Source organism: Cygnus atratus, chromosome 1, assembly GCF_013377495.2.
Source record: "Cygnus atratus isolate AKBS03 ecotype Queensland, Australia chromosome 1, CAtr_DNAZoo_HiC_assembly, whole genome shotgun sequence".
NCBI lineage: Eukaryota > Metazoa > Chordata > Aves > Anseriformes > Anatidae > Cygnus > Cygnus atratus.
The window spans coordinates 147,045,560-147,063,593 of NC_066362.1; the positions used below are offsets into that span (position 1 = coordinate 147,045,560).

The window sequence follows — 18,034 nt, forward strand, 5'->3', positions numbered from 1 at the left end:
AATGGTCGTTTAAATAAAGATGCCTCAAATTAGCTACTGTCTTCTGTGTGCTACAGTGAAAACAGTAAATACAGCTGTAGTGGTATTTCTACTCTTAACCATGTTGATGGAGTTGATAGAGATGATATTTTTGCCTGTATTTGCTAGGCACAGTGTCAAGAAGTACGGAAACGGAAAGAACTTGAACTACAAATACTAACAGAAGCAATCCGCTGTTGGGAGGGAGAAGATATTAAAACACTTGGCAATGTAATTTACATGTCCCAGGTCATGATTCAGTGTGCTGGAAGTGAGGTAATGTAGTTCTCATCTTTACTGTCAGTCTGTCTTTCCCTATTGTAATTATAATTTTCTCTCTCTCTCTCTCTCTCTCTCTCTCTCTCTCTCTCTCTCTCTCTCTCTCTCTCTCTCTATGTATATGTATATATATATATACACACATAAAATCATGTAGCACAACATTATATATATAATTATGTAGCAGAAATAAACAATGTTTTGAGATACTAATTTAGAATAGAAACTTTCTCCATTGTTTTAAGGCTTTTATAATAAAATGGAAAAAAAACACTCAAGATGGATGGTCTCATCTGTAAAACTTACTGAAACGTGGCCAATATAACACTTGAAAAATCATCTTATGATGTTTTTTAGGTCTGTTTTTGAAGTGCATAATTAAACAAGGTTTTCCATATGTAGTTATATTACAGGATCGTTTCACAAACAATTATAACATATTTAAATAACTCTGTTACAGTCATACTGTAAGGTGCATGAGGCCTATTTTGCCATCACTGTTTTGGGAACTTTGAGGTAGTACATTTTTTAAATACAGGTTTGAAAAACAAATGGTTTTGGAGAAATGGACTAAGAGGAGACGTGAGAAAGTCAAAGTTGACATTGCAAAGTGTGGGTGATTTTTAAAGGAAAAAAAAACCTACCAGAGATAACATTCTAAAAGATTTGTAAAGCAATTGCTAACAGGAGAGAAATGTATACAGATTACTGACATATTTTTACTGTAGGCTGTTCTCCTGTATAATCGATTATGCTTTGAACTTGTTGGGGTTTTTTGAATTGCAACCTCATTCAATTTCATCCCATAGAACAAAGATTTCGATGCATATGAGGAAAGACAAAAATGTTTTGCAACTAAATACTTTAAAATTCATCACCTGTTAACTTTCTATCAGATATTTTGCTAGGTATTTATTTAAACTTATTTAAGTAAGTAAGATTCAGTAGAACTCATAGTGCATCTTCTGCAGTTGCCTCTTGTCTTAAAAAAATAAAAAGCCACCACAATCTCTCATTCTGATTAAAATGTCAAATGTAATAGACTTCTAGTAGTTTCCACATATATTACAACTTGGCTTTTTGACTAGATATCTAACAGTTTAATTTGTGCAAAAGCAATTGTTTTAATTTCTTTTTATATGACATAGACATTTGTAAAGACCTACTGAAAAACTAATAGAAACATTCAAACTTGATAAGGACCTGTATTGTATTGCAAAGATGTTCGGAATTGAGACAGTGACTTTGAGAACGGATATATTTGTTTTGTCATTAAAATAAAGCTTTATATGTTAATGCTTCTTTCTTTAAGTGGTCATCTATACCAGTTGATTGAGTAAATTTTCTCCTCTTTCCATAGAAGTACTTCTCAAAACAAAAAACTAAGGACAACCTCATAAGTGAAACCAGAATATTAAAAACAGAACGAAGCAATGAATATTTTCATTATGAATATGAGCATTATTACTTTTCTTTCATAATCTTTTTCTAAATCAGAACTTAATCTGACAGTATAGAAAATAATCTGACAGTATAGAAAAATCTCTCCGATTTAAGAGACACCAAGTCTTGACATTACAGTAACAGCATCCATCCGTGTTACATTAACAAATACATCCAATATGTGATTTTGGTTTTGCTAAGGTCAATGAAACTGTTGTTATCAAATTAAACACTGTCTAGGTGAATTACTGGCCTTAAAATTTCTTTTTAAAAAATTATAAGGCTCTACTCTCCAGCAAGGGGTTATAGGCATGTGTTACTAGAAATTTTGAAATAGAAAACTAAATAATCCTAACTCTTTTTACATTTATGGAGGCTTAATTTTGCTAGAGATGAATGCTTGTGGAATAACTATAGAGTTGTAACATTGTTGATAGTTTTTAATAATATAAAATATAAAAAGTGGGGAGGAGGCTTGTGATGATGTATTTACTTTCATTTTCTTTTTTTTAATAAGGAAAAGAATGAAAGGTATCTTCTTCTCTTCCCTAACATATTGCTAATGTTGTCTGCCAGCCCGAGAATGAGTGGGTTTATCTATCAGGTAAAGTAATATATGTACATATGTGTATAAATGCTGGGAGTGTTTTTTTCCCAAATGTTTCATAGAAAACTTGGAAGGATTATTAAAATTCTGTGTTTACAAAGAGAAAAGATCATTTCTGCAGTAAGAACTGTTCATCTGTGTTTATGAAGTCTAGAAGCTTGGATTTGACTTTTTTGCAGCTGACGATTTCTGTGACTATCAGCAAGACATTTTTTTTTTTTCCACCTCTATGCTTCTTGGTGTTAGCTAATGAGAGGAAGAATTAATAGCTTTTTAGAGCTACATTAGAAAAGGATTCTGTTGTGCAGGCTCATTAGTGATCCTTCTGACTGCTGCTTCAATCTTACCAAAATTACACAGGACTCTTTAAGCTCTTGGTGGTGCGAGTTAGGCTGGGTTACCATCTAGTTCTTTAGGTGTGTCTACGAACAGCAGAGCACTTCTGAAATGAGTCTTCTAGTTTTTCCTGTTTACTGACTCTTGAGTCACAGTGTAGGAGTGATCTCAGGGCTCACCAAGTGGATTTCCTCTGGATGAAGCTGAACTGGAAGGCATGCTCCAAAAGTACACTTGATCTGCTTCGAGTACTAATTGGCATTCGGTCCATGGCACCAACCTAGGGCTAGCCCAATGTACTACTACCTAAAACACCTACAGTGTGGCCTTCAGGCCCTTAGCGCTGCCAGATATTTCACTTCACAGGTCCACTACTCGCTCCTGGTAGGTGATGGCCGTTAAGTGCTCTAGCAAGTTTCCTAGCTGAGTACCTGCTCTTGAATCCTGACTGTAGTTCCAAAAACCTCCCAGGAGGTGAAGTTAGAGCCAGCGCTTACTCCGCAAGTTTCTGAATTTTTTTGTAAACATTCTTCAAGTATGGCTGTGTGATTCTGACATCACAGTAAAACACCAACAGCAAGGGAAAATGAAACAAAAGTTCTAAAAGGCGGCCCAAGATCCCACCTGGTTTAAGTACTTTTGTAAATCATTTTTTCAAGCGTTCTGTTCCTTTCTCTCAAGTAGTGATTCATCTGCCACAAAGGAATGCTAAAGGTTTGTAATTCAGGGTTCTTACGCAGTTGGCTACATCCAGTCACAAACTGTGTGACTCAAAAATTCATGTTTGGATTCGTGATAGTCAGATTTATCTAAGACATGTAGTTCAAATACATAATCAAGCTTCTGTTATTTTTGTGCTGCTCTTAATAACTTTTAGCTGGTGCTTTATCCTGACATGTATGGAAAAAGTTACTAGAAAAGGCAGATGAGTGGTAGATCCCAAGTGGCACAGCCATAATTCCTGATGATGGAAGGTGCTTCTATTACAAAGGCAACTGAGTGGAAATTTAGTGTATTAACAAACAATACAGAATTAAGCAATGAATCTGTCAGGCTTAATTCTGCTCTCCTACTTTTAAATTGCATATACTTTCTTCCTTCTCCCTCCCATCTTGTCCCTCAGGTGGACATGATTGTTCAATAAATAAGCAATTTTCTGTGCACTTGTCTTCAGGTTCTGCTCAGGATATTCACAGCCCTTTCTTAATGTTTACTGTCCAACCCTCTGTTGAATACAAAATTGTTGATTTCTTCATAAGTTCTAATGTGATTTTCCTGACACTATGAACTTCTCAAATCCTAATGTCTGCGTTTTCACAGCAACGCAAAAGTGTTTCATTACTACTTGTGCTTGAGACTGTGGCTTAGAGCTGTGTTGGGAATACATAGCATGTGCTGTCTGGATCTTTGTTTTGAGGTTCTTGCCCCAGAAGTGGGATATGGGCAGATGGTGATGCAGCTCCCTCAGTCATTTGCTACTTCTTCATAGTACTCATGAAGTTATTAGTACTTGCAAGGAGTAGAGGATTCCTCAGCAGAGGCCTGATCATTTTTGCTGTTCCATTTTGAAGTGACTAAAGCTTTGAAATGCCTCAGATATCGCAATGTACTGATTTTAGAAAATGATTGACTATTTAATGGTGCCCATGTAATTCACTTGGAAAAATTCAAGTCACCTTAACATTTTCCATTCCATTGATACAATATAATCATGCTGCAAATGCATCAAACTCTCTGTTCATTTTTCGCCCTGCCATCATACATGTTAGCTGAAACAGAGAGGAAGCAGCTCAATTTCTGGTTGCATTCTTTTTCGTTCATTTATACACCAGTTTGGTCTATGTCCATTATGGAACTTTTATTCAGTGCTTTACAGCAATTTCTCAAAGAGTCTACAAGCTTCTGCCTTGTCAAATATGAAAAATCATACTTTTCTTTGACAAAAATACATAATTACATAATACATCCCTCAGTCTACAAACAGGGAGAAATGAGCATTTCCTGATCCTTACAGTTCAGGTGTAAGCTGCAGCTTCTTCATCTTACAGTACACCCTCCATGTATTTCTGAATATTCCAGTTATCAGCAGGCTTCAGCCATTCTGGTTCATAGTGCTCGTATTTACCACATGCTGTAATGGACTAGTGGAGAGTACATTTATCCATGGTTGTGGATACAAACTATACAAACTATATTTTACAAAAGAGCTTCACAATTGTTTCTTGAAAGAAGGGGAATGTAAGTTGTTCACGAGTTTGTTTCAATTTTCTGTGTTTTGCTGACTTTGTACTTTTTGTCTCCATGTGGCTCAGGCGATCTTTGTTCTCCATCACCAATCTTTTGCCTGGTGTGTCCCTGTATTCCCTTTGCACCTATGTCAGCATTTCTTGCACCTCACTTACAGTGTGGCTGTATGCTCTGTTATTTATGAACCAGAAGAACCTGAAAAACAGAATTTTAGGCTGCATTGTAAGGCACAATGCTACTGTGTTCCCTTCATCGGAGAAGCTATTGCAAGGAAACTTTATTTTTGGCATCTTGGGCTTCAGCATGCTCTTGTGCATACAGAATACTAAGTGGTTTTAGTACAGCTTATAAGAAGCCTTTGTCCATCCGGTAGTCATTTAAAATAAAATAAAATAAAATCCCCTCCACTGGAGCCAAAATTCCTGAGTACATAGGATTTGCACTTTTGCCAGCATGTGCTGAATAGTGTTTCTGTGCAGAAGAATACAGGATCTGTCTTAAAAGAACTTTAATAAAAGTTGCATTTTTGGTAAAGCCTTTCATCCTGACAATATTACATCTTATCTGTTCTGTTTCTAAATGGACAAAAAGTTATCCTAAACTGACCTTTTTTTTTTCCCAGAATGCTTGGTCTTAAAATGAGAATAGGTTATCTTCTGCAAAATTAACGTGTTCTTCTGAAACTTTAGAAACTTTGAAGATGTTTTTACTGTTTTTGTTCTTTTTCCCCAAATATTTGAGAGTGAATTTAGTAGTGGTAGGGTTACCAGAAAGTCTTCAGTATAATTGAAGGATGTGTTTAATGAAATCTTCCTTTCTAAATGTACCACAAACCTTGTTTTGAGAGCTAATCAATCAGTTTGCAAACAAATGTGATTTAAGATCAGTCACCATTGCCTCTAATCATGTAACATGGATGACCCTGAACATCTAAGTTCCCAGAACTTGAGGCTATGATGAATAACCACTGTTACATTCATATGGATTCGTAGCCTGCTCAGATATCAAATAGTCTCATTAAAGTCACAGGTCTCATTTGTAGAAGTTGGGCATTAAAACTTCCATTGCAAGATATCTGTGTGGATTTTAAAATATTTTAAACCTATCGGTACGTGTATGTGTTTTTGCCAGTATACTTTACGTGTATAAGTTCATTCAGAGCTTGTAATTGCATATTCTTTACACGGTAATGGTTTTGTTTGTTTTGGATATAATTTCAGTGCTACTGCTCTTTTTTTCGCAGGGAAAACTGCCAATGACCGGAATGACTATCACAAAGCTAGAAGACAGTGAAAACCATAAAAATGCATTTGAAATATCAGGTATTGTCTGGAAATATTTTTATTTGCTATTTTATGTTTCAATATCAGATGTTCTGTCTAAATATAGGGAAAAACTTTCTCATTCTGAGGGTGACTGAACACTTATCACAGGTTTCCCAGAGGTTGTGGTTTTTCTGCTTGGAGATACTTAAGAGACTTAAGAGCTGTCTTGATGTGGTCTTGGGCAACCAGCTCTAGGTGGCCCTGCTTGAGCAGGGGTGTTGGACGAAGTGACCTCTAGAGGTCCCTTCCAGTCTCCTCAGCCGTTTTGTGATTATACAAATTTGGTAAGGCATCTACCCAGAGCCTCACTTGAAAATTGCTTTTTAATGCTAGTGTTAAGCAGTTAACAAACTGCCTTTGTATGCGGTTCATTCCTAGATTTCTGTCTTTTAATTAAGGCAGTAGCCTTGGAAAAGGTCCTTCATTGGTGAAGCAGTTCAGACTATGCTACTCTTTGGAAGAAAGGAAATTTCAGACGGTCCAGAAGAGCTTTAATCAAGGACTTTGCTTTAGAAATAAATGGTCAGTCTCTTTACTGAGAGACTGTTAGTAGCTCTGCTAATTGTGGTTGCAGCTGTGCTTTCTTTGGGTATTTTTCTGTCTGGTAAGTAGTTTGTTTCAGCATGTAACTTAATTTTGAAGAACAGTTCCTGAAGTCAGAATCCTAGGAAAACGCACTGGGAGAAGGATCTACATGATGGAGATCTATACCTTCATTTGTTTCCTGGATCCCTTCTGCCACCAAGCAGGTTGCATTTCAATAAAGGAATTTTGAGGCTCTCAGGTGGCAGGTGGTATAGCACTCAGTGCTGTGAGGTGCAGGGGAAAAAGCTGTTGATGTTGCTTGTTCTTCTGAGATTATAGCTCCAAAGCTGACCTCAGATAAGGAATATGATGGGTTAAAATGGAGTTAACTGTAGAAATTAAAGTAATCCTGGGTTAATCATCCTGCTGCTTTCCCAGGTGACTTTTGCCTCAGTTTTAATATTAGATTCAGACTGACTTTCTACCTTTTCTGAATGGTGTTTTATCACTTGTCCAGTACTGTAGCTTATAGCCTACAATGTCATTCTTTAGTCTGTATGTTGGCTTTCCTGGGGAAGACGGAGAAGCATAAGGCAACTAGATTGTACCTCTAGACCTCAGGATGAACCTGTCACCTACATCTGTTTCTTATGATAAATGTTGTGTTTAATTATCAAAAGCGGGGAAGAAAGGTAGAATTCCTTTGCTTTGTGGAGCATGGAGGAAATCCTATGACATGGAAAAGTGAGATGCTGTGGTTCTGAAAATCCTGGGTAAAATTTTTTCTTGGTACTTAGGGGTTATGATGTTTTAAGAAATGTATATCTTTGTTATCAGGTCAGACGTACGAAGTTGTTCTTCTTTGGTTTTCTACATCTTATTTTTTCTGTCACTTAGGAAATATGATTGAAAGGATACTAGTGTCATGTAACAACCAACAAGATTTGCATGAGTGGGTGGATCATCTGCAGAAGCAAACCAAAGTCACAACTGTTGGGAATCCCACCATTAAACCTCATTCCGTGCCATCTCACACAGTAAGAAATGACTTGTGAAGTGAATAAGCGGTGTAGATAGAGTTAGGTTATCTGGCAAATATACTGCCATGTAAAGCGTTTTCTTTAACATTCGGTTCTAGTTACTAATGGTTATGACTATAGTTTGAGGGGTCAAAATCTTAAGTTTTTAATTGCATGAACAGAATAAATGCTTAGTCCTTGGTGTTACAGTTTAATAGGGTAAAAGAAAATTCATTATAGTTACTTTTTCTATAATGACTAAGTAATAACATCATCTCTTAAGAACCTTAGAAAGAACAGTAGGTTTTAACTGGCGATGTACGTGGGTCTGTGGAGAAAAAATTTCGTGAAGTACTTTTTTTCAGATTTTGAATTTGAGTTGTTTTATATGAATGGATCTAAATTTATCTCGTATTGTGAAAGAAGTGGGAGCAGAGCTGCTTGTAGCTGTTCTTTCTTTAGTGCGTGCTCTATCTACAGTAGACAAAAAAATTCTTTAAGCACTATTTTCCAAGCAATAATTCAGTGTTAAAATTTTGAAAGCACAGCTGTAATAAGCAGAAGCACTAGACAGGTGAGATTATTTCACCAGTCCTTCATGGTACTTTGCCTTTATGATGATAATATTCTTTCTCTCCCTTCCCGTAACTGTTATTGTCTTTGACAGCTTCCTTCCCATCCAGTAACGCCTTCCAGCAAGCATTCAGATAGCAAGCCGATACCACTGACTCCTGCATACCACACTCTCCCTCATCCGTCGCATCATGGGACTCCACATACCACGATAAACTGGGGACCTCTGGAACCTCCGAAAACTCCCAAGCCTTGGAGTCTGAGCTGTTTACGGCCTGCACCTCCATTAAGGCCTTCAGCAGCACTTTGTTATAAAGAGGTGAGATGCAGCAGCCCAGAAGTATTGCTCTGTAAAAGGCCTGCGATGAGAAGTTTAACTTTTTTTCTTTTACATAGCAGCAGTTTACAATTCTGTGTGCATCTTTATATAAAGATGTGCTAACAGCTAGTGCTCAGTCAGTGGTAATGGACTAGTGAACGCTGTTTATTTCAAACAGGCATTTAGTCTTGCAGCTCAGAAAATACAAAGGCTTGTTAGGAGACGGTATCATTCCGCTTACTTTCATCCTTTGTCTAGTTACTAAACAAGATTTAAAAACAACAACAAAAAAAAAAAACAGCCATAATCCCCCACAATCAGCAATTCTTAAAAAAAAAAAAAAATTAAAAAAAAAAGGCAGTTCTTTTTGTTATATTGATCATCCAGGCTTATTGCAAAGTAAATTGTTTGCTAAGCATGCTGAGAAGCATCTAGGAGAAGGGATTCTGTGGTGCTTCAAAATGCTATATCAAATCGTTCTAAACAGCTCTGGTGGTATAATTGACTCTTGATTCCTCAGTACTTACCACCAGTACTAGGTAAGAGTAACCCATTTAGAAAAGAAGTCAAAATATATATTAAAAAGAAACTGTCAAAATATATATAATTTTTTCTACTTAATTATGGTTAGTGTCACCATTTAGCAAAAAAAAACCAGACCACAACCAAACAAAAAAACACCACCCCAAACAACCAGCCTACCACCAAACAAAAGAAACTTAGATTTTAAGATGCTGTTGTAGTTTTTAATTAACATCTGGTATGAAACAGGAATCTGTTCCAAGAGAAATACAGTGGTGGTGGTAGGTTGATTTGGTATTGTCACTACATTTTGCATGGCTTAATAAATACTAAGAAAATAGTAGATTTATGTTGAAAGTCTGTGTTTGTATAAGGAGGATAATATTGAATGCTTTGTGGCATGGTAATATCTTCTGTTTTGGTATCTTTTCTGTCATGGATTCTCACTGTGCTAATTTAATGCAAAGCAACAGGACCCAAAAAGGGTAACACAGAATCATGGAATGGCTTGGGTTGGAAGGGACCTTAAAGATCATCTAGTTCTAACCCCCCTGCCATGAACAAGGACGCCTTCCTCTAGATCTCTTTGCCCAAAGTTATGCCTGTGAATTTTTTTTGTAAGCATGTGATGTTAACAAAATAATGTTATTTTGTTGGTATATGAATAGCAGTTTTAGAAACTGTAGTCTAAACGTTGTGCCTTGATGTGGTGTGGTTGGTTTTGATTGTGGTGGGTGTGTAACTTGCTTTTTCTTTGTAAATCTCCTAAGCAACAGGGGAAAAAGTGGTAGGTAGTCTTCAGTTGGAAGGTTAATATTTGGGCTTAGTTGTTAAAAGACGTTCTCTTGTTTAGCTCTACTACATGTTCATCTCTTTGTAAGTTAAATTCCTTTCATGCCTTTTGTGTGTGGTGCTAAATTCTCCGACATGGTAAAGTTTCACTCATCTTTACGGTGTTTAGCATATTGATAGTATTCAGTCTATCTTCATCATCTCTGGTCTGTCCTGCTCATTCACTCTTTTACTTTCTTGTTCTGTACTTTTATAGAGGATGTCTTGTACCCTTAAGGTAAGGGGTAGACCAGTATATTCCTTTTGTTCCTGTAAAATTAGCATTGCTCCTATAAATTAGCATGACTGCATTATGAGCAGAAATGCTGTATGTGTTGCTGTATTTTTTTGCTGTAGGTCCATTCTGACAAAGCTCTAAACATTTAAAAATCCCAGCTTTAAAGAATATAGGTATACTACCTTCCAAGCTTCCTTTTTAGGTCTTTTTTTTTTAAACCTGCTTTTAAGTAGAGAAGTCAAATGGGTTGCCTCTTCAATGGTTAAGGGTAAAAAAAAAAAAAAAAAAAAAAAAAAAATATTGATACATGCTTGCCTGTTTCCTTCCCTGTAGCTCCCAAACAGCCTGCATGCTTTTGCAGCAGCTTCTATGTATATTTCTGTTGACAGAATAGATTAAAAATATCCAACTTTGTGTATAGTTGGAGGATGGGTAGAGAAGAAATCAGCCAGTTCAGGCAAATCTGAAGTGCCAAAAAATATTAGTAAACTGAATGTTGGTGCTGTTAGCAGATTTTTAGTTATGAACTCCTGTATGCATCTTAGAAGCTAATATTTGAAATACTGTAGAGAAGCTCTACTTTTTTTTATATTTTTGCTCTCCCCTCACAGGATCTCAGTAAAAGCCCTAAAACCATGAAAAAGCTGCTTCCCAAACGCAAGCCAGAACGGAAGCCATCAGATGAAGAGTTTGCACTGAGAAAAAGTAAGAAAGACTTGAACAAATGTCTGCATAGTACAAAGGCTGGAAATAACATCCGTTTAAATTTTGTGAGAATTAAATGTTCAGTCTAAGCAAGTCATCTGGTTTCCTCTCCCATCAGGGGAAAGGGAGTAGGTATCTAGAGAGGATGGTTTAATTTACTCGATTTAGGTATTTATATCACAATGGGATGAATTGCTTGCTAGAGTCTTACTGTTGACTACAGAACGCAGAAAATTATCCAAGGCTAGGTGAGAGACATCCTGCTTTCCAGTGTGTGTATATAAGATTTTTTAAAAAAGTGTGTGGGTGGGGAAGGTGGAAGTTGCAGGATGATGCATAGAGATTTATTCTGATCAATATTTCTAATCTGTGGTCTGTCAGCAGCACTTGCACTACATTCCTTTTTCTAATTAGCAATTGTAGCTTGCAACTTTGATGTCAGTATGTTTAGAAACTTGTTTAACTTCTGCCACTTAGATATTATTATTCCTTCTGCAAATAAGTAACTATTTTTGGTACCTTCACTTCTGGTGGCACTCATATCCTCTGTTCAGATATGTTTCTACTCAAGCTAGTCATTTCAGGCTCCTTTGTAGTTGGCGGAGAGGTGCCTTTACAATGTAATTCATGTCCTGAAGTGAACAACCAAACTAGGTCAGGTGAGGTAGGCTGTTGAAGTGCCATGTAAATTCGTGTGAATGAATGATTCAATTAGTTGTGCCAGTAAAAGATAAGGGGCTTAAAATAGCTTGTTTTGACTATGTTCACATCTGAAGACCAGATTCCTTTACAGCAACTTCTGCTTCTCTGTGTCTGTTCTTTGCTCATGAGCTTCTTAAGTTAGCCTCTGTGTGCCCTGAGTGATAAATACATGAAAAGTGTTACTGTAAACGTTGTCTCTCACCAATTTCTGCAGGGTTTGAAGGAAAAAGCTTGTCCTCAGGGCTTATCGTTGGGGTTAGTTCTCTTAAGGTGGAAGTGCTTCTGAGCATGCTGTGAATTTCCAACAGCAAAGAGTTAAGGTAGTGGACAAAATAATCCTGTCTTTGTGGATGTACATGTGGAATGTTTAGTTCAGGATATTAGCAGATAAGCTATATTTTTATGACGCATGAACAGGGTTCTCTCATGACAAAGGATGAAAGACCTGTTACTGCATAGTAGCAGAGACCCTTCTATAAAGACAGCTTTTTAGGATTTCCCTCTTACTTTTTTCCCCTATTGTTACTGGCATGAGGAAGAAAATCAGACTTAACTTTAAAACAATAGAAACTAGGTTGTCTGTTGTTGTGCGTTGTATTGATTCCATTCTAGCCATGTCCTTAATACACACTACATGGTATTTTTAGGTCTACCTCATTGCATTCTGTGTGCATCCTGTGTGTAGTTGTTAAGTAGCAAATATGCGTGCTAGCTTCTATTCATAAGTTTCAAAGCATATCTGGAATATAGGAACCAAAATATCTGGAATATAGAAACCAAAGTTACTGAGACTTAAAAACACCAGTGAGAGCTGAAATAGTAACAAGCACTACATGGACACTAACTGTATTGGATGGTGTATTTATAAATGAGTCATGGCCCTCATTTACATGATGAGTTTCAGGGTATGTTGTTTTTCTTGGTGAAAAAGTTTTATGGTCTACAAGAGGCTTCTTAAATATTTGTGACTGTCATCTGGCTGACACTATTTAAAAACTTGATTCTCTACCATGTCTTCAGAAGAATTATTGTGAACTGACCACATAAGAAGCATCCTCATTTAAATCTAACCAGTCTCCTATAAACTGTTGTAGCTGAGTGTAATTATGGTTCTCTATAATATGAAAGAAGACATTTTTTTCTAGTCTATTCAAGATAACATTTGGAGAAGACTGTTTTCATCAGTCTCTTGCATAATAGAAGTTTTATCTTTAAAATGACACTTTTTTTCACTTTGGGGAAAAGCCAGCAGTGACTTTTTTTACCTGAGGAAATTGTTTTGACTTTTTTTTAACATAATTTTGGAAAAGTTGTATATAGCATTACAGACTTTATTGACTCTTCTAAATATGCATTTTATACTTCTGTGATGGTGGTGTGTTTTTTGTTTTTAATTTTTAAGGAGCAGAGAACTGAAATACCACTAGGTGGTTAATAAACACCCCAGTATTCATACTTTTAATAATTGTTTTCTCTAGTTAGATGTGATATTTTAAATTATGTTTACATTCTCTGAAACTTGTTGAATGTGTGATATATCAGTTTTAGGTGGACTTCTGGGAAAGTGGACCTTTTGATCTAAATATAATCTTTTATTTCTAATGTTAAGCAATTCAAGAAGTTAGACTGTAAATAATGTTTCATTATTTGAATATGAGAAACATAAGGACAAAAAAAGCTCTCAACTTGGAAAGTAACAGTCTTAGTTTTCCAGTTTAGTTTTACGTCACTAGAAACCCTTATGATGTAGCCCTACTAGTTCCTTTCACTTCTCTAATATTACTGAGCGTACTATAGGAAAACAATATTGAATCATAGAATCTTAGAATGGTTTGGGTTGGAAGGGACTCTGAAGATCACCCAGTTCCAACCCTCCTGCCATGGGCAGGGATGCAACCCACCAGACCAGGTTGCTCAGGGCCTCATCCAACCTGGCCTTGAGCACCTCCAGGGATGGGGCATCCACAGCTTCCCTGGGCAGCCTGTGCCAGGGCCTCACCGCCCTCAGAGTGCAGAATTCCCTCCTAATGTCTAGCCTAAATCTACCCTCTTTTAGTTTAAGGCCATTATCCCTTGTCTTATTATCTACCCAAGTAAAGCATCCCTCTCCATCCTTTTTATAAGACCCCTTTAAGTATGGAAATGAGGTCTCCCCAGAGCTCTCTCCATGCTGAACTCTCAGACTTTCTTCACAGGAGAGGTGCCCCAGCCCCCCCCCAAAGAGGGACAATCCCCTCCCTCCACCTGCTGGCCACTCCTCTGTTGATGCAGCCCGGGATGCCATTGGCCTTCTGGGCTTCAAGTGTGTGCTGCTGGCTCACGTTGAGCCTTTCATCCACCAGAACCCCGAAGTCTCCCTCTGCAGGGCTGCTCTCAATGAGTTCTTCACCCAGTCTGTACTCGTGTCTGGGATTGCCCTGACTCAGGTGCAGCACCTTGCACTTGGACTTGTTGAATCTTATCAGGTTCACGTGGGCCCACTTCTCCAGCCTGTCCAGGTCCCTTTGAATGGCATCTCTTCCTGCTTTGTATCAGCTGCACCACTCAGTTGGTGTCATCTTCCTTCCTTACTGGGAGGGATCTGTGTAAGAAAAATTAAACTATTATAATAAAGCGTTATGTCAGCTGTTGGAAGCTGGAGATTGAGTGTCTGTAATGTGTAGTAGATGTGTGTAGATGTAGCAATTATTAAGGCACATTTACTGAGAGGCGATGTGAGCCTTTTTGGGATGGGAGGGCTGATAGCTGTACTTCAGTGTATTTGAAAACTTTTTTTTTCCACTCCTGATTAAATTAACACCCATTTTGTATGTATGAGAACTTTCAATAAAAGGGATATTTGGTGGTTTTAAGACAAAGGGTGTTACTTGCAGTAATACTTTATTGATTCTGGCTTTTACTGTTCATCTCCCCACCCCCATGCCCCCACCTTGTGTCAGTGATGAGAAGCTTCAGTGCTGTTGTAGTTCTCCTTTGGCCTTTTCCATTTTGTGTAGCTTCTCCGGATTCCTGAGGATTTGTGGGCTGTGTTGAAAACTGCTATGTTAAATTAGCTTTATAACAGGCAAATTAAACTAAATGAGACATTTCAGCTGAGTGCCCTTACAATCCAGATCACAGAAGTGAAATACTTGTTTTGCTATGGTAATAATATAGTGCTGCATTCTAACCACAACAAAATTAAATTATTTTTCCTGCCTTGAAAGAGAAATAACCTGCACTTGGGAATATCTGCATCTCTTAAACCGTGGGGTAGCTATGCCTAGTCAAGGTGATTTCTTCAACAGTTAGCTCATCAGTCAATCCTGCCAAATTTTTTTACAGCTAGCTTTGTGGTGGTGATAATAAATCACAAAAAATAAACATGGATGCATTGGCTCACAGGTAGTGCTATGTCTTGATGTTGAAGGCAGTTCAGATTCATGCAGCAGAGAACCTGGAAGACTTGGAGGTTTTCTGGGGAATGAGGAACACGGGAAAAATGGTTTTAAAACAAAAAATCATCTTGACTTGCCCATAAAATCCTGGTTCCATCTAAACTACGAGTACTTCTAGATTAGTGTGACTGAAATTTCACTCTGTTTCACGTGAACAATTTGACAACATTTTCTATTGAAGTTTTTTCAGGAATGTGTTTGCTGTGGACCTATATTAAAAAAATAAAATTGCAGTGTTAAGTTTGAATGGTTAGATTTATTTATTTTCTTTTGTCATGCTGTTAACTTCTTAATGTCTGGCAAGTTGAATGTACTCCAGTTTTCATAGATACAGTTAAATGGTAGTGACACATCACTGCACACTGGGCTGAAATTGTGCCAATGTGGTTTTTTTGTTTAATTTTCAGTAGAATGCTGTTTACCTTTCAGGGTAAATCTGATTCATTTGCAAAAGCCAAAAACTGTCAAGATTCCTTTTTTTTTTTTTTTTGAATTATATTTTGTTCCTTCATTTCTTTGGTAATATTAGGGAAGAATAACTGCAGTATGCTATTTTTCAGTTTAACAGTTGTTTGGTTTGAAATCAGAGATATGTCCTATGCAAATTCACATACTCAGAAAATTTCTTCGATGTATGGGTAATTTCTCTGACTTGTATTTTGTCTTTTGTTGTTTTAAACATCTTGTAATAGTATTTTCATTTTTTAAAGTCCTTGTTACTTTTGGTCATTGAAGCTTGATATTTTGAAATGAGTAAGAGAATTTTAGAAAGTTGATTAGGCTGAACTTTGGTCCCAACTGAAATATGTGGTATTTAGCTTTAAACAAACATGATTTTACAAAGGCTTGTTTGTATTAAGAAACATATATCCATGTTTAAAATTTTATTTTTCCCATTGATTCTAGGTACAGCTGCTTTAGAAGAAGATGCTCAAATTCTTAAAGTCATTGAAGCATATTGCACAAGTGCCAAAACACGTCAAACACTAAATTCAAGTAAGTTAGAAAATACTGAAATGACTGACTAAACCACAAATCAGATAGTTTGCAAAGAAGAGAAGTGTAGTGTCAATGGTCTCAGAACTTTGCAAATTGCAAGCTGGATCTGGAAGAAGTAATAATCTGGTTTTGGCTTAATATCAGTGCTGAGTGTTTAAGTATTGCAAGCCAAGGTCTGTGGTTAGAGATTATAGTTCTTTAAGTGTTTATTTAAAACAAACCATGACAACTAGTCACTTTTTCTTTAAAATTGCAAAAAACCTTCACCAATGAATGAGGGGTTTTGAGGCATCTGTTGACAGTTGCTTGGTATGTTTTTTTGATAAATTTCAAGAAGCTGGTAAGTAGTGAGGAAGAACGAAGAATGTCATATTTTTTGGAGGAGTATATTTTTGTCTTGTTCTGTTCAACAAAGACTTATGGTACAGAAAAGTAACATAGACCTGTGAAGATTTATTTTATTGCCACCAGTTGTTTTTAGTATTAATTGCAAATTTTAATCCCATCTCAATTTCAGGAGAAACTGTTCTCAGAACTGTGCGTTGCTTAAAGCCATTTGTAGTTTCCCAGATCAATGCCTAGCTTATTGAAAACCTGTAACGTGCCTCTGGGGTCCTACTTTATTTAATCCAAATCAAGGTTGCCATGTGGAGTTCCTCTGTGTTGTAAGTAAAACATTGCACAAAGCAGGGGAGTCCACCAGCATGTGTTTCACTTACACAAGGAAGGAAATGCTGTTGGGTTTGTTCCAATTTGCACAGTTTCTGCACTATTGATTAAGGATTTAATTCAGATATCCTTGGAACACAGTATAATGGAACATAATTTTAATGGAAAACTTGGCTGGTTTTGCTGTTGTCAGGAATTAGAAGAGTGGGCATCATAGACTCCTTGTCCACTAAATTGATTAAATTTGCAGCAGTAAACACTGTTACTGCTACCATACATCTCTGTGCCTGTTTTGCTTCCAAGCAAAAGCACTTCATACTGAAAATTGAGAAGTCTCAAAATATACTTGCAAACATAGTTCATGGATTTTCCTAATAATGTTCACTTACTATTATCACCTTGAAAAATTGCAGCTATTGTGTATTCATATGTACTTTAAAATTGGAATATGACCTTGTATTAGACTTTTAAAATGTTTTAAATAATAGCAACAACCTCAATTTCAACTTTTTGTTCTCTACAAACTGTAGGTCTCCAAGGTGATAAAATTGCCAGTTTCGTAAATTAGCTGCTATTACATCATTTTTGATTACTATTGACCTATTTTCTAGTGCTACAGTCATTACAGTAGTTTGCTTAATTGGATAAAAGAAAATGAATGTGTTCAAAATTCTGAGGATATACTGGTGTTCCAAACAAAATTAAATGAGATGATTGCTGTTAAATGTATTGACTGTGATCTGTTGGTTATATCCAAGGATAATGTGACAAGAACTGGTCGAGGAAACATTTGCACTTGCACAGTATTGTGTGTGTGCAGACACATAATGGATATGATTTTTTTTGCTTTTTTGCCTATTTTTTTCCTTTCTATGTATATTTAAGAAATATACATAGTGCAGTAGGTATCATTGCATACATCAGAAGTTAGCAGCTTTTATTTGCTCCTAATTGCAGCAAAAACAATGATTTTTTTGATTAAGCACATGGCTGCTTTGTTTGGAAAGAAAAGTGCTGTCATCTAAGACATCAGATTTCAGAAGATCCCTTTGTAGATTGGAATTGGTAAAGGGGGAAAAATGATGCGTTGCTTCTGTGGAAGCAGCGGTATGTATAGAAGAACAGAAAGAAAGAATTGCCAGTTGTCAGTGAAATATGCCACTTCCTTACTTTTACTTCTCTGTTAACATTCTGCCCAGCCCTCACAGCATTGATGTGGCATTTCTTCTAGCTGCACCTT

At 36.7% G+C, this 18,034-nt stretch overlaps 1 protein-coding gene across 6 annotated transcripts in view; it reads left to right on the forward strand.

Moving 5' to 3' along the window:
- Positions 1-18,034, forward strand: part of ARHGEF7 (Rho guanine nucleotide exchange factor 7) — a 120,767-nt gene that overhangs the window by 86,943 nt on the left and 15,790 nt on the right. For all 6 annotated transcript variants that reach the window (XM_035557122.2, XM_050708301.1, XM_035557123.2 and 3 more), the window contains 7 exons: positions 148-294; positions 2,258-2,344; positions 6,174-6,252; positions 7,678-7,817; positions 8,467-8,691; positions 10,894-10,987; positions 16,033-16,122. In XM_035557122.2, coding sequence (XP_035413015.1) covers positions 148-294; positions 2,258-2,344; positions 6,174-6,252; positions 7,678-7,817; positions 8,467-8,691; positions 10,894-10,987; positions 16,033-16,122 — 862 coding nt within the window. The remainder of the gene's footprint in view (positions 1-147; positions 295-2,257; positions 2,345-6,173; positions 6,253-7,677; positions 7,818-8,466; positions 8,692-10,893; positions 10,988-16,032; positions 16,123-18,034) is intronic.